The sequence below is a fragment of the Drosophila hydei genome, unplaced genomic scaffold (assembly GCF_003285905.1).
Source record: "Drosophila hydei strain 15085-1641.00,03,60 unplaced genomic scaffold, DhydRS2 tig00000001-arrow-pilon, whole genome shotgun sequence".
NCBI lineage: Eukaryota > Metazoa > Arthropoda > Insecta > Diptera > Drosophilidae > Drosophila > Drosophila hydei.
The window spans coordinates 1551763-1571074 of record NW_022045643.1 but is presented as its reverse complement, the minus strand read 5'-3'; the positions used below and the strand labels follow the sequence as shown (position 1 = coordinate 1571074).

General features: G+C 42.4%; 7 protein-coding genes across 8 annotated transcripts in view; 3 read left to right on the top strand and 4 right to left on the bottom strand.

Moving 5' to 3' along the window:
• Positions 1-6661, bottom strand: part of LOC111603058 (serine/threonine-protein kinase NLK2) — an 86856-nt gene extending 80195 nt beyond the window's left edge. For both annotated transcript variants that reach the window (XR_002751651.2, XM_023320517.2), the window contains exon 1: positions 6083-6661. Coding sequence is in view for 1 of the 2 variants with exons in the window: in XM_023320517.2 (XP_023176285.2) it covers positions 6083-6579 (497 nt within the window). In the remaining variant the exon portion in view is untranslated. The remainder of the gene's footprint in view (positions 1-6082) is intronic.
• A 1832-nt stretch (positions 6662-8493) lies between these two features.
• On the top strand, positions 8494-9236 carry LOC111603038 (ribonuclease P protein subunit p29). The gene has a single exon (XM_023320468.1). The coding sequence runs from the start codon at positions 8580-8582 to the stop codon at positions 9198-9200; it is 621 nt and encodes a 206-aa protein (XP_023176236.1). The 5' UTR covers positions 8494-8579; the 3' UTR covers positions 9201-9236.
• Positions 9237-9278: 42 nt separating this feature from the next.
• LOC111603037 (UBX domain-containing protein 1) lies at positions 9279-10627 on the bottom strand. Its single transcript, XM_023320467.2, has 3 exons — positions 10430-10627; positions 9769-10359; positions 9279-9711 (listed from the first exon to the last, which is right to left on the bottom strand). Exons 1-3 carry the CDS (start codon positions 10477-10479, stop codon positions 9360-9362), a joined length of 993 nt encoding a protein of 330 aa, XP_023176235.2. The 5' UTR covers positions 10480-10627; the 3' UTR covers positions 9279-9359.
• A 168-nt stretch (positions 10628-10795) lies between these two features.
• Positions 10796-11324, top strand: LOC111603039. Its single transcript, XM_023320469.1, has 2 exons — positions 10796-11163; positions 11227-11324. The coding sequence occupies exons 1-2, from the start codon at positions 10881-10883 to the stop codon at positions 11241-11243; spliced, it is 300 nt and encodes a 99-aa protein (XP_023176237.1). The 5' UTR covers positions 10796-10880; the 3' UTR covers positions 11244-11324.
• Positions 11325-11435: 111 nt separating this feature from the next.
• On the top strand, positions 11436-14168 carry LOC111603040 (UBX domain-containing protein 4). Its single transcript, XM_023320470.2, has 5 exons — positions 11436-11613; positions 11694-11828; positions 11891-12972; positions 13038-13672; positions 13729-14168. The coding sequence occupies exons 1-5, from the start codon at positions 11532-11534 to the stop codon at positions 14021-14023; spliced, it is 2229 nt and encodes a 742-aa protein (XP_023176238.2). The 5' UTR covers positions 11436-11531; the 3' UTR covers positions 14024-14168.
• A 172-nt stretch (positions 14169-14340) lies between these two features.
• On the bottom strand, positions 14341-16407 carry LOC111603036 (ribonuclease Oy). The gene is made up of 2 exons (XM_023320465.2): positions 16114-16407; positions 14341-15867 (listed from the first exon to the last, which is right to left on the bottom strand). Exons 1-2 carry the CDS (start codon positions 16191-16193, stop codon positions 14940-14942), a joined length of 1008 nt encoding a protein of 335 aa, XP_023176233.1. The 5' UTR covers positions 16194-16407; the 3' UTR covers positions 14341-14939.
• A 1041-nt stretch (positions 16408-17448) lies between these two features.
• LOC111603063 lies at positions 17449-18599 on the bottom strand. Its single transcript, XM_023320520.2, has 2 exons — positions 18371-18599; positions 17449-18303 (listed from the first exon to the last, which is right to left on the bottom strand). The coding sequence occupies exons 1-2, from the start codon at positions 18428-18430 to the stop codon at positions 18007-18009; spliced, it is 357 nt and encodes a 118-aa protein (XP_023176288.2). The 5' UTR covers positions 18431-18599; the 3' UTR covers positions 17449-18006.
• Positions 18600-19312: the final 713 nt, after the last annotated feature.

The following is a 19312-nucleotide window of genomic DNA, read 5'->3' as shown; positions in this document are numbered from 1 at the left end:
ACTGTTACATGATACCTAAAGCCGCAGCTGCAGGCGAGAGATAGAGAGAGAGAGACGCACAGAGGGAGATAGAGCGAGGGAGAGCGCGTGCAAGACAAGGAAAGATAGAAAATATAAACCTCAAAGATACATTTGCGCTTCACTTGAACCGTAGAACGTAATTCAAGTGAACTAAGCTGGCCGGAGCAAGTGACTCACATGTGCGTGTATAAGTGTGTATGTGTGTGTGTGTGTGGGCGCAATGAAGCTGTAGACAAAATTGCGTGCGTAATTCTTTGGCAAACGTTCGGCAGAAATGGAAAAAAAAATACAAAGAGAATCGAGGCAAAAATAGTTTTGGCACGGCAAGAGCAAAAGGACAAACCCAGGACCTGGCCCAGGCCACACTTTATCCAGGCTATCCGGGACATGCGAGTAGCTGGTTAAGGAGCATAGATGGAAATGGCACGTTGTTATTTCGGCTACCTAAGCCCTGGCACTTGAGCTGTTTTTATGGCTAAAATTGCATTTACACTAGAGCCTGGCGTGTTGTATTCCTTTATTTCGAGTAAAAATTGTGCCGAGCGACGTTGCCGCACTGCACAGACAATAAGCAGGATTACGAGCAGCAGAGGGGGTGTGGCAGCAGCTCTTCTGCGAAAACTCAATTTCGTTCGTGGTACAAAATTAAGTGCGCCATTGCCAAATTTCACTTTTGGATAATAAACTTGCAATTTTAATTGAAATATTTTTCGTGTTATTGAAAAAGTTGTTAATTAACAAAACTATTTGACTAGGAAATATGTTAAAGAAGCGAAAATTAAATGAAAATTTATGCTATTCCGCATGCACAAAATTCTGTGCGCTGTTGCCAAAGTTCAGCTGGCAAAAATCTACATGAATTTCAACAAACTGCAATGCAAACTCTAAGCTGAAAATATTCTCAAAAATTTATGCAGCGATTTTGAACTAAAAACCCAACTATGAGCCAACCACTCGAACCCATTAGAAAGCGTAGAAAAATGTAAAAAAAAATACGATCGAAAAATATGAAAAATGGCTAAAGCCAATTTATGCCCGATAATAAAATGAAATAGCATAAAATTCAATCAGGAAAGGAAGCCACAGAGCGGGACAGAGAAATTGTGCAAAAACCCAATGAAAAGAGCGAGATGAGTGCAATGGAAAAACAGGATAATTATTCAAACACTTTCAAAGTCAAACAGGGAAAATCTAGAAGGGAAAAACTTTGTCATTGAAAATTACAGTCCAAAGGGATGGACACGGGGTAGTTTTTACGTCAATTGAAGCGAACACGTTGCACTAGAGACGAGACGAACTGCAGGATGATGTGGACGAGAGCTAAAAATGTGGTAGCAGACGATAAACATATGCGGGACTCTACCCTAGCTCAGTCATATATCCTGTAAGCGGGCCTGTCTGCACAAACCTCTATGTGTGTGCGAGTGTGTATTTGTGTGTGTGTGTGTGTGTGTGTGACAGACAAAATATCTAAAAACTGCCGAAGGTTGTTCAACCAACCACCAACAGCAGAGCCCAGCATCAAGCATTGAGCTCTAAAGCCACGACCAGAGCAGCTGTTCTGGCTGCTGTGAGCACTGTAGTATTGAACGACTGGCAGATACCCTGTAGGCAGAGCATGTTGTTATAAGTGAGCAACAATATTGTTTTGTGTATTTGGAGTCAAATTGAAATGATTCATATGCAACGCTCTTGCTTTCAGTTGCTTAAGGCTTTACAGAAGGTCTTTTAGAATCTTTATATTCCAAACATCTAGGTATAACATATTGCTGTAAGAGCTGTAGAGCTAACTAAGTCAAAGTTAGATCTGTGCAACTCTGTCTTAAGCTCTTCAATAAATCCCAAACAGAGCTTGATTATCAAACTTCCTCAGCCTGTTACATAGGCAAGCAAAAATCCACTATAACCTATTTTCAATAAGGACAGGGTATACAAACCCAAAAAAAAAAAAAACGTGAAAAGTAAATAGTTGAGGAAAAAATAAAAACTACGTGTCCCGGTACTTCTCAATGTAGTCAATGCGCCGCATGCAATGCCTTTGCATTTGTTTTGTTTTGTTTGCTTTTTCGGTGGTGCAGCAGCAGCAGCCCATGAGCGAGAGCGAGAGGGACGGGGACGGGCGGCGCGGCAGTGAGGAATCACTTAACAGGCAACAGCGGGGACACGACGATTAATGCCAGCGAATCGCAACGAATCGCGCGTCAGCGATGCGGGCCTAAGACCCGAGACCTGAGACCTGAGAGCTGCAAGCTGGAAGCTGGGCAGGGCCATTGGACTCGAGATTAGCGCAGGATTTGCGCCTGATCAAAAAGACTGAAAGCCTAGAGAAACACGTAAAGAAACCAAAAAGAAAAAAATGTTCTAAACGAAATGCCGACGAATTGATGCTCTTGCCAGACCATGAGAGTGCGTTATGGGAGAGATATCTGCTTATCTTCTACATCTCTAGCTGCTAGTCAGTCAACTATATAGACTTCTCTCAAGTAAAGCTACTTTATCGATCCCTATTAACCTACATTTAACTAGCAATCGAGAGTCGCAGCTCTATTCTAACTTCTAATAACAATAACAATCAAATTAGCCATTCTCTCATACGCCTTGTTTCGAGTAACCCTATTTGCTAGGGTATAGAAAATAACAGGAACTCAAGCCGCGCCAAGCCAACCCAGGCTATGGCTATAGCCATGGCTAGCTTGAGCTGGGCAAGAGATAACGACGACGACAACGACGACACCTTGCGAGGCAGAGTCAAAGTCAGAGCCAGAGCCAGAGCCGAAGGCTGCATGGCTTAGGCTAAGGCTAATGCTAAGGCCCAGAAGAGCAGGCCACAAGTCGTGCAGGAAGCGAGTTTTTATGCAGGCAAAAGGTTTACACAGCAGTCTCTCTCTCTCTCCCAGTCTCTCCGTCTCTGTCTGTTCGTTTTGTCCTACTGTCCATTTGGTCCGTTCTCGGACTTGTCGTCTGCGTCTGCCTGCCTGCCCGACTGCTGCTGCCGCTGCTCTAAAACCAGTTGCAGGTAGTTTAAAGTAAGCCCAAGATGTTCGGTTCGCTCATCTTTTGCGGGCTCATGGCTTTCTTCCTCTTCTTCGACGTCGTCTTCTTCATCTGCTGCCTGTGCAACAGGCCAAAAAGACTGGACTCTACGAACTCTGTGTCCAATATTTTTGTTTTGTGGCCGAAACGAGCGTTTTTCATTGCCCATTTGGCCCTCCTCTCTGTTGCGGCTGCTCCGCCTCTCTCTCCACTCTTTTTTATGTTTGTCTTGGCCGCAATGCAGTGAGAAAAATTCGTAGAACTTTGCCTAGGATTAATTGGTTAATCTTGTTGTGTATTTAAGTGCATAAATGGTTTCCGATTTCCACGAAATAAATTATAAACTGATTAATCTGGCGTTCAGTCGATTCTTTTTTATTGATAAACATTTACATTTTTATGTTGAATGATAACAGCTTTAAATGTGCGCCGGCTTACGATATAATTAGCACGCTATGTGCGTAGGCGTCGTTGCCGAACTTCTGTTAATCGATTATTACATTGTTGCCACACTTAACATCTATAAATCTGGCTGAAAGCACGACCAATTCAACTCAGTTTAGAGTTTCTATAAAAACAGTTAAGCATTGTTGCCAAGCTTCATTAGCAGCTGCAAACCCTGTTGCCAAATTTCACAAAATACTAGAAATATGTGGGCAAGAGCTATTTTGAAATCAATTTTCTTGCATTGTTGCCAAATTTCAGCATAATGGACTGTTTAAAACCAATGCGCTGTTGCCAAACTTCACAAAAGACTATATATATCAGTTCAGACAGTTCTATAGGCCTACACTGTTGCCAAATTTCAGTGCAAAAGACTTTCTGCTAGAGCTTTGCACCCTTGTAAAACTTCCCGAATAACCCTTAACCCTTTAGTCAATCATATATAAAATTTAAAAATTGTTCCAATATATTCATCCAATTGCCATGCGCTTACGCAATGAAAAATTCATGCAATGTTGCAAAACTTCACAAATGCAGTTGGCATATTTGCATATGCCCGAACAAAGAGTTAAAACCCATTTAAAGTCACATTTTCGAATTGTTTGGCTTAAGCTATTGACAAACTTCAATAGCTGACGCAATTTAAAGCTCTTCCAGTTTACCAAATGCACAGAAAATCAACAGAAACACAATTCCAATTCCATTAATAGCTGAGAGCTATTGTTTTTAGCAATTTCAAGTGAAATTCCAATTGAAATTCCAATTTGAAGTACTTGACCGATGTTGCCAAACTTCATTAACTATGACACTTGCTCGCATTGCTGTGCGACTTCCTGCCTGAGTAATAGACTACACCTTCTCTCACCTGCTGCTAACCAACGGCACATAAACAAAACTAGCCTCGGCATCTGGCCACACGGGCATCTAACAACAAGTTCGACATTTGGCACTTAAATTTAACGCTTGATTGCATTTACAGTGCGGAGTGCCGAGTGGCCCAGGCTATATATTAATATAGTTTTCCTCTGAGCCAGACCAAGAGACCAGCAGACCGACAGACCGACAGACCGACCAGACCCGACCAGAGCATGATGATTGCTTTTGAAAAGCCAATCCAACGTCAACGACTCTATTCTGCGGGTTTCTACTTTAAGCCAGAAGGCCTAAGCCAAGCCGGCTTCTTTCTCCTTTTAAACAGCTTTTCACGTTTTGCCCCATTCTTCTAGGGCTTGGGGTTACAAGAGGCGGGACGGGGGACGACTCTGCTTACTCTCCTCCACTTGTGGCACATTTCGTTGTCGTCTTTATGCGCTGCACAACTTCCTTGTGCCTACTTTTAAGCACTTCTACTCTATGCCTACCCCTGCCCCGCCCCCTGCTCCTACTGCTAGGCGTCACTTAGCGTGTGCCAGTTTTTTTTTCGCTAGCTTCTTTTGGTGTTTACCCAACACTAAAATCCCGTTTCTCCCCTTTCCTCTCTCGCTCTGTCCCGCTGGGCGTGCAGCGCCGGAAATGCCGTTTTACACGTGAATGAAATTTATATAAAATTGAAACGTAATGCGCAGCGTTGCCAAATTTCAGTTCAGCTGTCAAAAACAAGTCAAAGAATCAACCGTTACAAGCGTTGCACAACTCGTTTAGCAACAATTAATGTAAAAATTGTAAAAATGCAAATCAAAGAAGGTTGGGAAAAACTTTTGCCCGGCGAACAGCCGCGAGCCGCAACAGAAAAGAACAAAAAGAAACAGAAATAAAAACAGCAACAACAGCAAGCAAAGGGCCAGGGGCAGGGGCAGGGGCAGGCGAAAGAGGAAAGCGTGTTTAGAATGGGTGGGTAGCAGAGCATATTTAGAGAAAAACCACCCCAACTAGGCACAAAGGACGAAGGACGACGCTTGATGTTAATGTTGACGCTGCGACGACAGACCACATACAAAAAAAGAGTATATAGAAAGGGGATAAAGAGCGAAAAGAAGCAGAATATAATAATAACAAAACAGAGGCCCATGTCTAAAGGACGGCACTGAGGGAAAGGTCGCCGCCAGGCGCAAGAGGCATTGAACCCCAGTTACATGACAGGACCAAAGTCTGCAGCTAAATGTGAATACAACTTCAACTTGGACACATGGCAAGCAACTCTAAGAAGCATATATAAAAAGTATATGATATATATACATATATATATATATATATATAATGCAAGTTGGGAATGTTGGGCTTGCATGGAGATATTTCCTTTTGGCATCTTATAGTTAATGCTCATATGAGAGGATTTCATATATATCCCTTTCCCTCTAACCCTGAGAATTTTTCTATGATATATTGATATTATAATTCATATATTGATATTATCATACAATCTTATACCAATTCATATATTATATATCATATGATCTAGTAAAACTTTGCTATTTATGATACGTTCAATATATATGCCCTCTATATGACCTTAGACTCTTATTATAATGCTATGTGACTAGCTACACATATGCTATATTATAATCTTCCATATTATATATATCATATAGCCATTCTCACATCAAAATATATCCACATCACATCATTATATTGCTTGATAACTTACCAGACAACTCCGAATGCACCGTAGCCAATTGGACGATCCGGTTGGACATCCTGTGGCACCGCTGGCGGCTGATAGTATGGAGCCGCTGCGGCTAATATTGCGCTGGCGCCCTGTGGCGCACCACCGGCAGCACCACCCTGTACCAGTGACATCGAAACGCTCATTGAGCTACGCGGCGCAGCAGCTGAAGAATTTGGGCAGCTGTTGATGCTGCTGCTGCTGCTGTTGCCCTTCTTAGTAGTGGTGGTGGCGGTGGCGGTGTTGTTGGTGGTGGCGTTGGAGTAACTTTGTGCTGTGTGCTGGGGATTAGCTGGCGTTTGATAGCTGTAAAGTCGTTGCTTGCTGTTAGTGGTGCTGTTGCTGTTGCTGTTGGTGTTGTTGCTTGTGGTGGTAGTGGTGGTGGTGGTGCTGCTGCTGGCGGTGGCGGTGGTGGTTGGATGGGAGAAATGGTGTTGACTGCTCAATGGATGCCGCTTGGGGCCACTAATGGCCGCCATTCAATAGTTTCCCATTAGATTTTTGTAATTTTGGATTTTTATTATTGTTGTTGTTGCGCACACAAGAATTTTGTTTGTTGATGTTATTTGAATTTGATTTAACACATTAAAAATGAATTGATGGAATTTAATTTAAATTCTGCATTTTACACATATTTTTCTTTGATTTTTTCAGCTGTTGTTGTTTGCTTTTGCTGTTGCTGCTGTCGACTGCAAGAGAAAAACATAAAGGAGAAATAGAAGAATTTGAGATTTAGATTTTTGGGCGCATTTTTTGGCAGGCAAAGAGAAAAAGGGAAACAAAAAAAAAAGAAAAAGTGCCGTTAGCTGCGGCCGGGGCGCGTCTTTGTTAGTGTGCGCGCATGTATATGTATGCGTGAGTCAGTGAGCTAGCGCAAGAGCCAGAGAGCGAGCGAGCCAGAGTAGGCAAACAAACTCAAAAAAAGAAGAAACTAAAAGTGGACTATGGAGTTTTTTCTTTTTTTTTTTTTTTGTGAGTTAAATGTTTACATGGGAGAGCAGACAAAAAATGACGAGCAAATTTCTTATTTAATATGTGCACATGTTTTGCAATAGCAACAATAGCGAAGAGAGAGCGAGACGGCGTGCGCTCTCACAGCGTGCTTAGCGTCAGCGCCGCGCACTTGACACTTTTTGCTGTCGCTGCGGCGATACCGATGCCGACTGCGGCGTCGACGCCAAGGCAACACTCATGGAAAACAATGCACATTGCAATAAAAAGAAAGAGTGCAATGAAATGCACAAAATGTGCGGCATTTTGTATTACACATGGAATTTGGCAGTTTTTCCCAGCTTGGAGCTTACCTTTAAGCAAAATGCACAATTATTGAGCGGCGTCAACGGCAGCGGCAACGAATTAATGTTGATGGCAACGGTGGGGAGCTAAATTCGCCGACTGCGGCGACTCTTCCGCATTTGTACGAATGAATGTGAGTATGTTTGTGTGTGTTTGGTTTGGCGTGCTTGCGTGCGTATGTTTGTGTGTGCAGCGTCGGTGGCGGCGGCGGCAACTGCGGTGTCGACAGCGGCGTGAGAGAGATGATGTGAAATTTACAAATACAAATTGAAAACGCGGCGCGAGCTGAGACGGCAACGCTGACAGCGGAACTGCAACAGTGACTAAAATGCAGCAAGTCTCACGAATTTGTTATTATTTGTGGTTTATTAACGCGTACACACATTCATTTAGAAACACAGCCACACACACAGAGAGAAAGAGCGAGGCGAGAGAGAGAGAGAGCGCGAACGAGACCGACGGCAATCAATTGAATATATTTTACTTTTGTTGTATTTTTTTTTATTTGTGCATTTGGTCACGTTTGTTTGGGGGAGCACAAAACAATTATTGCATTATCTTGTTATCACACTACCCGAAGTTTGATAGGCAGTAGCTAAATTGCTTTTGCAATACATGTGTGTGTATGTATTAAATTTTTCCTTTGCCTTTTGCATCAAACACACGCGGCGTCTTTTTACCGATATTATGCGTGTCGTTTATGCGAAAGTCGTGATAGGACTGACAACAACAAAAATTTCTGGCAATGTGACCGGGCTGCTGTGTCTGGTCGCTGTGTGACCGGGTCGTTCCACTTTAGGTATTTACTCAAACAGCTGAGTCTTAGCAACATGTTGCCTCAAAGGTGCAGCGTGCTGTTATGATGGCTGCATTTTGAGAAAATGAACAAAATGCGCTGACTATGTTGTTCGATCATATTAATGTTAATTTACAAGTGATTTGGACTTTTTTAATATACATTTTTATTCATTTTTGCGTTAGCAAGAGATGGCGCGCTCGTAGCTTAATGTTGCAGCAACATTTGGTGCAAAGTTAAAGGTGTGACCTTAACAATGCTTTCTGTCTTTTATTTTACAGAGTTATGTTAAGCTAACTTAACAGCTGTCATTTTCGATAGTTGTTATCGGTTTATAGAATGTGCGCTAATTGCTAAAAGTTTTGTAAACAAATCAAATTGGACGAAATGGAGAGAGAAACAGAAAGTTTGAAGGAGTTTCTTACAGATCTTGTAGTACCACATCATCGCTGTAATGTGAATATCATACCAGATCATATTACCATGCTGCATGGCACGAAGATAAAGAAGCAACACACGCGCAAACGTCGCGCCCACAAATCGGCCAGTCTGACGAGGAGGGAATATGCGAAACTTGGACTCAATGCGTTGCCCACACGTCAAATGCGCTACGAGCAGGCACTGCCGCTGCACAAGCTCTGGCGGGGATACATACGCGAGCATCTCGACTTAAAGGAGGGCGAACAGGTGCCGCAGCTGCATGAGAAGCGCTACGACGAGTTCAGTCGGCAGCTGGTCAAAATGGATTTGCACGGAGCTAAGCTGCGGGTGCACCAATCGAAATGTCCCACGCTAGTTGGCCTCAATGGCATATGTGTCATGGACACCAAGAATGTACTGAAGCTGCTGGGCGAGGATCATCGTGTGCGCACGGTACCCAAGAGCGAGTGCGTCTTTAGCCTCCACGTGGACAGCATGGAGTTCATCATATTCGGACAACATTTGAATATGCGGCCAGCGGAGCGAAGTGTCAAGAAAATCAAAAGCTATGTGGAGCCCTTCATGTAGCACAGCCCAATGCGAATATAAAATTGTAAAAGATTTGAGTTAAGCTTTTGCTTTATATAAAATCGTAAGCCCGAAATATCGCGACATTATACATATTATATTATATAGATATATATAGAGTTAGTTAAAGATGTTTTTGTTGTTTGTGTGTGAGAAAATCTACGCAGTCGGCTTGGTCATTATGATCACAGCGGAGGGCACTAGGCCCAGCACTTCGAGCGGCTTCTCGTAGTCCTCGTCGGCAAAGATCTTGCGCGGAAATGTAGTCATCAATGCGAATGGGGTATCAATGCCAGTCTTCACCTGGATGAACACACGTACAGCAGACAGCGGCTCCTTCACATTAAATTCGGAAGCCAACGTCGAACCGTCCTGCAGTCGCACCTGGATGCGTGTCTCCGTATAGTCGCGCGGTGGCGATTTAACATTAGTTGGCGTGGTGGCCGTTGTAGTGGAGCTGACAGAGGGCACGGCATCCGACAATTGGGCAGCGGGACTGCTCAGCACTTCCCTGCAAGAATTATAAACATTAGTAAATAGTTTCACATCGCTTAAGTACCAATCTCACCTGGCTTTGCGTGCCGCTTTGTCTGCCTCGATTTGTGCACGCACGCGATCGCGTGCTGCCTTCTCTTCCTCCTTTTCGCGCTTGCGTTGATCCACAATTTTCTTCATTTCGATTTCCTCCATGCGACGGCGTGCCTCTGTCATATCCTTGCCGGAGCGTATACGGTTGCGTTCACGCTCCAAAGCATCGGCTTTTTCGCGTTCCTCGCGCTCCACACGCTTCTGCTTGAGCTTCTCCTCGATCAAGGCTAGCTGCGCTTTCTTCTCCTCCTCGCTGAGCGCCTTTTTCTCCTCAGTAGACTCGGAGAAGTTGCTGTGGCCTGTTTTGGCTGCATGATATTCCACTTCGGTCTGATCCTTGAGCACTTTGCCGCAGTCATCGCATTTCAGAGATTTGGCTACGGCTCCGCCGTCGGCACAGCCGCTGCTGCTCGGCGCTGTGTCTTCACCTGAAGCTGCAGCTGCAGCTGAAACAGAAGCAGGTGCTGCGTCGCTTGTCGCTGCAGCGGGTATCTCTTCATCACCATGGGCCAATAGCCATTCCATGGCCATTTCGACGCCCTTGTGGCTAGTTACGTTTAATGCATATTCCCTAAAAAATAAAAGGAAAAAAAAAACATTTAAAAATTGCCGGCGAAGAAAAAAATGTAACATAGACTCACACTCGATCTCTGGGAAAACCCATGTCCATTAATGTTTGTATGTCACTCATGTTTGCCGTTTAGTATTTGACTGTAAATGTTTTAAAAAACACGTAACTTTGTGCAAATGTTTAATTTTTCTCACAATATTTTCCCCTGCAATAATGACACACAAAAACAATGCCCCGTAGCTAGTGTTGCACAACGACGAAAAATTCTGTTCGATTACTTAAAAAATATGAAATTAATTAATTTAAATTTATTGCTGAAAAAAGCGAAATGTAAATAAAATGCAAAAAGAAAAAATACTAAAAACATAAACTATTTAAAAATAAATAAACTCAAGCGTGGTGAATTTTCGATAAATAATAATATATCGATATTAAAGCAGCTGGCTTAAATTCACAGCTGCATCGCTGCAGCTCTCAAGAATAGCGTCATATTTTATCTGTTTTAGTTTGCGCTTATCAAAATGTCGCCACAAAAAAAATTAAAAAAGATGGTCATTAAAATACCACGCCATCCATTTATCATGGCCCATGGTGATTTCAACTATCAAGAACGTGCGCAGATACGCAAGTGTCGCGTTAATTTGGAACGCATCAAAGGACAAGCAGGAGCTGCAGCCGGACATCCGTTTCCTTTGAAACCCAAGCAGAAACGTTGCTGTGTACGTGTGGCACGATTGCCGGATGTGGAACGAAGCGAGACATCTATGACGCCAGCCAGCTCCATAGTATGCTCGGATTTTGATGGTCGTAGATTTGCACAAATATTTCTAATACAAATGAAGCTGATTATGATTTGAATATTTACAGATTCTTCTACTGAATAGATACGAATCGAATTAAAGACTAGACAGGTGGTAATTTCCGACTGGGACCTCACACTCACATTTTGTAGCTTGTAAATTTAAATATTTCTATAAATAAATTTGTAACGAAATAAATATATATATTGTTTGTGTTACTTGAAAGCACAGGCGATAACACAACAAAGAGCATTATCGATAAACGTCGAACAAACGTTTCATCACTATCACATAGATGTCAGGCAGGAAAAAAAAGTTTTTGTGAAACAGCCAAATTATTCGGTAACAAAACATTCCAGGCAGCAAACAATTATGAATTGGCACACGGGTAATATAGCTGAAGCTGTGGCAGAATCCAAGGCCAAGGATGCCATATTCGTCGTGTATATTCAAGGCAAATATCCATACCCTTCTATTTGCAATGCAATTTCACCACGTCATGTTCGCTAATTGGATTTTGTAATTGAATTACAGGTCAGAATGAAATGACCGCGAATCTGGATCGAATTCTGGATGATGCGCGTGTCACCGAAAAGCTGCAGACAACAGACTTTGTAGCCGTTAAAATTCAAGGTGATAGCGCAAGATATGCACAGTTTCTATCGCTATGTAAGTACAGTGAAAGCTCGTTATTGTGAAACAAGTAGTACCTGTATGGCTTTGTCTTATAGATAAAGTGGTACCTATTCCATCGATCTTCTTTATTGGCAAAACCGGAACGCCACTGGACATCGCCACAGGCATCGTTAGTGGCGTTGAAGAGCTGTTGATAAAAATCAATAAGGTGCTTCTATTGTCGGGCAAACATAAGATCGATTGTCCCACTAGTAGTTCAACAGTTAGCGATGAACAGGACGATCAAGCACGACGAAAAATCGCTGGCGATGATAACGATCAGAATGAAAACGTAATCGCACCAGTGCCAATAGCGCAAAAAGCTGAAGAGCCTGTGCAGCCGGTTGCAAAAGCGAAGCACTCAGAGGCGGAGGAGGATCTTAAGAAGTCGGTTGCTGCTGAGCATGATTCAGGGGCAACCGTGAGCAGCCAACCCGCTGCAGCTAAGCAAACAACGGAGTCAACAACGAAGCTAACTCAACCATTAAAATATGCTCCAGCTGCAACGAAATCTGAGCAAGCAAAGAAGTCACAGGAATCAGGAAAAGCTAAGGAAGTCACAGAGCCATCTGTTGTTCAGGACTCAGCAAAAGCTAAGGAACTGGCAGAACCATCTGCTAATCAGCAATCGGAGGCAGTACCTGAGCCCATTGAAACAGCTGCTGAGCCTATTACAGTGGTTGAACTGGACGCAAGTGCTCCTCCACCTAAGCCAGCTGAGCCAACAGCAGCGGCTTTGTCAGCGGCAGCAGCAGCCGAAAAGCGTGCAGCGGCTGCAGCAGCAGCAGCAGCTGAAGCGGCAGCAGTAGAAGCAGCAAAAGCAGCAGCAGCAAAAGCAGAAGCAGCAGCAGCAGCAGAGGCAGTAACTTCACCGGCTACAGAAACCACAACCACAGTGCCTGGCCCGAGCGTGACTCCAGCGCCCGTTGAGGGAACTACTAAGCGCGGGACTAAAGTACACCAGCAGGTCGAGAAGCGTAAAAAGGAACGTTCGGAGGAGAAGAAGCAACGCGAGAAGGATAACGAATCACGACGCCGACGCGAAGCTCAAGAGCAGCAAGCAGCTGCACGAGAGCAGCAAGCAGCTGTTCGAGAACAGCAAGAATCTGCCCGAGAGCAAGAGCTCAAGTCAATGCAAGTAAGTTTCAACAAGGTGAACGCCAATAGCCAATATTCCTAATGGTTGTTATTCTATACTTTAAGGAACGCATTCGCCGCGAGCGCCAACAGGAGCAGGCGACACGTGAACGTATTCTGGCTCAAATTGCCGCCGATCGTGCAGAGCTGGCCAATCGAGCAGCCATGGCTGTGGAGGTGTCGAGTACTACACCGACAACAGCGTCAATAGCAACTATAACGCCCGAACAGTCGCACCACGTCGCGGTGGAAGAGACACGCCTACAAATCCGTCTGCCAGGCGGCATAATTCGCATCAAAGATTTTCCAATTATAGAGCCATTAACCACAGTGCGTAGCTATGTACGCGAGGAGCTGCTCGCCAGCACCTCCATACGTGAATTCACGCTGGCCACCAGCTATCCGAGACGAGAATTCAAAATTGAGGATGAATTGCTATCGTTGAACGATTTGAATTTGGTGCCCAACGCAGTTCTATTGGTGCTAGGCAGTAACCAGGTCAACTGTGTGGTGCGCAGCAGAAATAATGTGATGAACATACTGACCAGCGTCATCTGGGCTATCCTAACGCCAGCCGCTGTCGCCTTTGATTACATTAATAAGCACGGCTTTCAACGTTTGCGAGCGCGTTTCGCTCAGATATTTGCAAATATGAGCTGGCGCAGACCAATCCAAGCTCCAGAAACTCCCCAGGGCGGAGAGTGAGTTCGATTGCTGTATAAACGTAAATCAAAATTTAATATAGATCTTTTTATAGCATCAGCAACCGTCGCAACTTGGATATGTTTATGCTACGTACAACAAGTGGACCTGGATTGCAGCGTGCCCATCCCCAAAATGCTGTTGGATCACCGGAGCATCAAATAAAGCCAACTGAATTGTCAAATGATGGTGCGGGTGCATCACAACCACTGGACTTGGTACAGCAGCGTTCTGGCATCTTTAAGCCGACACGTTTTGGCCAAACGAATATACGTCGTTTGGCGGACACGGCCAAGGATGACGATGAGGAAAAGGCCACCTACAATGGCAATTCAACACAACAGCAATAAGCAGAAGCAATACCAACTCATATAAATATAACTAGTTAAAACCGTTCCCTTTAACCACATTCAGAGCTTCAAAATATGCAGCCTTTAAATTATAATTAACTAAATATAAAAGTAATGCAAATTTACAATATCCGATTCAAAATCACAAAGTCTGTTTGCTGTTTGCTCTGTGTTTGTTTGTTTATTTTCTGTGTCGGTGTCTTTTATTGAAACAATCAAGTAAATTATTAACAAACATAATTTCGTGATAAGGTATCAAAGGAGACGATAAAATTTTTAAAATAATTTGTTCTAAACTACGTTTATGCGTAGTTGCTTAAATGTGATTGTTGTGAGTGCTATAAACATATTAATAAAAATGGTTCATGTATTTTCTATTTATATTTTGATATTTAGAATCACAAATAGTTGCATACGCATAAACGCCTTTTGATATAGAGAGATATAGTGATATATATATTATATAATTGTAATATGGTTTACACAATCACGCCTATATTTATAGTATCCAGATGTGGTTTACACGATCACTCATCTTTTAATACAAATTTCCCTCAAGTCCTGATATATATGGGTTTTACATGGTTTACAATATCGTGCAGCTTGAGTTGATATCGTGATATGATCTACATGATTAGTCATCATTTTACAATTTAGCCTCAAGTCCTGATATATATATATTAAGAAATTTGATATGGCGTACACAATCAAGTAGCTTATCGTCGTTTATACGCATTATTCTGATATGGCTTGCACGATTATTCAAACTTTAGCCTCACGTCCAGGTTGATTTTTGCTTTCAATACAGTTATATAAAAAAAAATAGTGTAATACGATCTCTCATGTGTGGATTATAACAAATGATGTAAACAAACTAAATACTCGAACAGAGAGAGGGAGACGGATAGGGATTTCTTCACAGTGTAAACCACATGAGGAACTGCAACAACTTGTAGACGTTAACCAAGGGGAATTTCCATTCGCTCTTACGTTGCAGTGGTGGCACCAGGCTAGGATAGTGTACAGGATCGCTAATGTGGCAATTGGTGTTCACGATGCCACCCGGATATCTAATGGCCATCACGCCCAGTTTTGTGCCGTCGCAATCGATCAGCTCCAGCGATTTGTCGAAGCATATACGTATCTCTGACAGATAGCTAATGTCGTGCTTGCCATTGTATATGCAGTGGATGGATGGATTCTTGCCCAGGCCTCGCACCAGAGCATTATTCAACGCAATCACCGTGTTGTTCGAATCGGGATGTATGCCAGAGGCGTCCAGTATATTGGATATTACATACTTCTCGCGCCAAATCAAGCCTTGCCCGAAGTATTTCAGCTCGTTGTCGAGGGCCTCGAGGACAGCAGCGCAGGTGCCATGCTTGAGCCATTCGTGCTTCCATAGATAATCCTGGGACGTTTCCCCTTCCAGGTCCATCCAGTAAGTATTCAAGTTATCCACAATCGTGTCCAATTGATCCGGATCGAATTCGGCGGACTTGTTGCAAAAGTTCGGTCCAATTCGACCCAGTTTGGTGGGCCAGATGCCGTGAATGGTCCAGAATTCCTTCTTCTGCGGCAATGTGCACTCATGCGATGGATCCTCCTCCCTCCAATGATAGCACGTAGTCACTGGCCATTGCTGCGTAAAGACAAGGACTTCCCAGCTTTGTGGATCTCTGCTCACGAGATTCGTATACAGCGGGTAATCCTCCTCGTCGTCATCATCTTCATCCGAGAAATCCGCAGCGCTGGGACGCTTCAAAGGTTGCTCAACGGAGCTGCTTGACTCATCCGATACGTTGGCCAAGGCGACACCCGAGACAGGTATGTCATGAAGAGCGCTGCAAATTGAAACGGGAGGAAAAAAACAAAGCCAGCTGTGAGTAATATGTGGAGGTTACAAAGCGGGCGTTCGAAGATGGGGGTAACCTTGAACTTGATGCCATTGCATGCGGCCTATCGAAATATCGATTCATAGTTTGCCCCTTTGCCTAAACTGTTTTTTTTGCTTACGTTTACGCGAATCTTGCGGAGCGAAGCAATGAATATTTCTTTTGCTTTTTTAGGTTTTTTTTAGGTTAACTCACCTTAATGGACTTGTGTTGGTCACAGCAAGGCTGCATACTAAAACCGTCAAGAAAATTAAAAAGTTTTGCAGCGTCTTCATAATTGACTTTCGTTTCAAAATAACGTAGCAAAATTACATTTATTATTCACTTGATATGACGCATTTTACGCAGTTTGCAGGCTCAACACTTATTTTTCTTCTCTTTTTATAATATTAGAAAAGATTTGTTTCGCTTTCTATTCGCACCAATTTCAATTGTAATGAAAAAATAAGTTGTAAGTTGTTTTTATGCACTTTCCTTGTTTTTGTTTTTTTCGTTTTTTCTTTTGCGCTGCTATTGACTTGCTAACAGCTGTAAAAAGCTACTGTAAACTGTGAAAACAGTGCTGTGAAAGACAAGATAAGCTAATGTTGGCGCTGCAGTGGTGCAAAATATGTTATCGATAGTTGAGACTGAAGGCTGAAGGCGGTAGAAATTTAATTTCAAATTAAGCCGGCAACCTATTCAATACGTAGTTACTCATTTAACTATTAATAATATAATAAATAAATAATATTAAGTTAACTAAATTATGTAGAATGCCTCGAAATAGTAGAAGTAGTAATAGTATCGATATAGCTGCACTAATTGAACTTGTTTTCTGATTACCCGTAGACTGGATTTGTGAAATACGACACTTTGTCTGCACAAATCGCACAAAATCTCAGTAATGAAAATAAGAATATCCCTGAGAAGTTTTGGTTCTCGAAAGATAAGATGCAATTTTGAGTCCACACACACAGTCGCTTTAATTAGTGACAACGATAATTACACATATTCTGTGCTGGCACAATTGCGCGCTATTTTATCTATGAAATACAAACATGACATGAAGCCAAACACTAAACGACTTCTGTTGAAAGCCCAATGACTACACACGACTATAACAACAACAACAACAATGACAAGTCGAACAACATAAGCAAGAACAACACAACGATTTTTGCTACTGAAAATTACGACAAGCAATGCTAAGCAATTGATTATTGCTTAACTGTACTTTGGACTTTACACTGATGATCCAACCAAGGCTAACCAATAAGGAGGGGGAGACTAGATAAAAAAATGAAAGAAAAAAGCCCCACACCAGACCTGAGCCCCACTCTAGGGGCACTTAGAAGGTATTTGTCACCACTTAGTTTCAGGCACTTTTTATCAAACTCAATTAGTTCGACTCGAATGATAAAACTTATTCAAATGCGTTATCTATACCCTTGTCATTGGCTTTATCATAACATTTGTGATTATTTCTGCGTCATGTTTCTAACTTAAATATACGTTTTTTTTTTTTTTTGAGCCAACTGGGGGTTGCTTTTATGCAGATTTAGTTGGGCGAACGAAACGTTTTTATGCTTTGTTTGATGACAAATTAATTTAATAATAACAGCTGCAAAACATTTTGTAATCAATTTAGCTTGTCGTCTCAAATTATCGTTTATGTACAAATCAATTAATGTTTGCTGTTGTTGTCGTTGCTTTTTTGCTGGCATACTTTTTGTGTGTGCATTGGCTAAATGAGTGTGTGTGGGTGGGATTTGTTAACATATTGATGGAGCCAGTCAAGTTTAGATAAAGTTATACAATTAACATCTGAAAAGTGGACTTCTCTGCACGGCAAATTGACAAAAATTATCATTATTTAGCGCACATAGTCAAAAAATCGTCGGCGCAGAACGGAAAAAAGTTGAGACATTAATTTTAAAATGCGCCCATTAGAAGTCGACGCTGCCGCGGCCAACTTCACATAATGAACGCCATTATCATTGGCATCATCTGTACGCCGCCATGCTGCTACTGCTGCTGTCGACGTCAACGGCAACGGCAACGTCAGCGCCGACGCCGACATCCGCAACGCATGCGTAGAGAGCATGTCTATGAGAGCGAAAGGGAAAGCTTGCAGCTGTGAGAGCGCATTGTCTTGTGGGTGGAGTCACAGCATAGCATGTATATATATATAGAGCACATAAGCCTGAGGGTGAGAAGAGCCGGTAATTGCCTCAATTTGCCATACATATGCGCAACCCGCAGCCAGTCACTTGACGTGCTGCCCTTTTTTGTTGCTTTCTTTACGACGTCGTCGTTTTCGCCGTCGCCGTCGCCATCACCGCTGTCGCCTCTGCTGCCGTCGTCGTCGACGTTGTTGTTGTTGTTGTTGTTTTTGTGCAATTGCTGTGTAAATGGCATGAGAATGATAATTGTAGCAATTATAATATTAAATTGGGAGATCATGGCTCACAGGGTTTTCCTTTTCGTTTTCGTTTTCCCTTGCCACCAGCCCAACGCTTTTATATAGCATACTTTTTTGCTGCCATCGCCGACGCTGACTTTGGCCCAAAACTTCGGCTCACTTGCGCGCCTTCTCTTTCGCTCCCCTGGGCATTCAGTATGCTGCCTCTGCCGCTGTGTATTTTGTCGGATTTGTTTGTTAATTAGAATTCTAGCGTTGAAATTAAAATGCTCACTCCATTGCCGCCGCCGCTGCTGTCACTCCTCTTCTTCTTCCTCTTTTTTTAAATACATATATATAAATTTTGGTATTTTTTATAGTTTCTTTTTGGGGCACTTGCTGGGGGTGGAGCCACGTTTGAGTTTTTTTTTTCTGCCTTCTCTTAATTACTGCAGTTTATTTTCTAAGTGAGACTAATTAACAGGCTATTCGTAGCATTGCGGCACAAGCTCGTTTAGTTTCGACTCGACTCGACGCTGGACTGGACTCTTGAGTGGTCAGCATTTTGGGTCCAGTTAGTTTGGGCCGAAACTGTCATATGGACAGGTTATTAAAAAGTTTTGCCTTTGTTGCCAAGCAACTTTTCTGTGCCCAATTAGTTACTTAAGATATGGCCCAAAGTTCTAATAATCAAGAAACCCAGTAAGGCAATTAAATTTTTATGAAATAAATGCAAATTTATAATAAATTTTGTTTCTGTTAAAAGTTAATAGTTTAGTTTTTGTTTGGTCTGACAAAAATTAAATATGAGAGGAATTATTATTTAATATAGCCATAAAAAAGGAATAACATTTAAGTTTTAATATACATTTTTAAAAATAAATAAACAAAAATAAACAAAAAAAATTAATCAATAAATTAAACATAAAAAAGGACTAATATTTAAGTTTTTTAACTTAAAAAAAGTAAACTAATGTAGATATATATTATTATAAAACAAGCAAAAGAAAC

Excerpts from the sequence above, each read along its gene's own strand:
- LOC111603038 (XM_023320468.1), top strand. The coding sequence starts at position 8,580 with ATGGAGAGAGAAACAGAAAGTTTGAAGGAGTTTCTTACAGATCTTGTA.
- LOC111603036 (XM_023320465.2), bottom strand. The coding sequence starts at position 16,193 with ATGAAGACGCTGCAAAACTTTTTAATTTTCTTGACGGTTTTAGTATGC. Across the intron at positions 15,868-16,113 it reads ACCAACACAAGTCCATTAAG|CGCTCTTCATGACATACCTG; the intron begins GTGAGTTAACCT and ends TTCAATTTGCAG.
- LOC111603037 (XM_023320467.2), bottom strand. The coding sequence starts at position 10,479 with ATGAGTGACATACAAACATTAATGGACATGGGTTTTCCCAGAGATCGA. Across the intron at positions 10,360-10,429 it reads GGTTTTCCCAGAGATCGAGT|GGAATATGCATTAAACGTAA; the intron begins GTGAGTCTATGT and ends TTTATTTTTTAG. Across the intron at positions 9,712-9,768 it reads AAAGCGGCACGCAAAGCCAG|GGAAGTGCTGAGCAGTCCCG; the intron begins GTGAGATTGGTA and ends TAATTCTTGCAG.
- LOC111603063 (XM_023320520.2), bottom strand. The coding sequence starts at position 18,430 with ATGCTATATAAAAGCGTTGGGCTGGTGGCAAGGGAAAACGAAAACGAA. Across the intron at positions 18,304-18,370 it reads AAAACGAAAAGGAAAACCCT|CAATTGCACAAAAACAACAA; the intron begins GTGAGCCATGAT and ends CCATTTACACAG.
- LOC111603040 (XM_023320470.2), top strand. The coding sequence starts at position 11,532 with ATGAATTGGCACACGGGTAATATAGCTGAAGCTGTGGCAGAATCCAAG. Across the intron at positions 11,614-11,693 it reads ATTCGTCGTGTATATTCAAG|GTCAGAATGAAATGACCGCG; the intron begins GCAAATATCCAT and ends ATTGAATTACAG. Across the intron at positions 13,673-13,728 it reads GAAACTCCCCAGGGCGGAGA|CATCAGCAACCGTCGCAACT; the intron begins GTGAGTTCGATT and ends ATCTTTTTATAG.
- LOC111603039 (XM_023320469.1), top strand. The coding sequence starts at position 10,881 with ATGTCGCCACAAAAAAAATTAAAAAAGATGGTCATTAAAATACCACGC.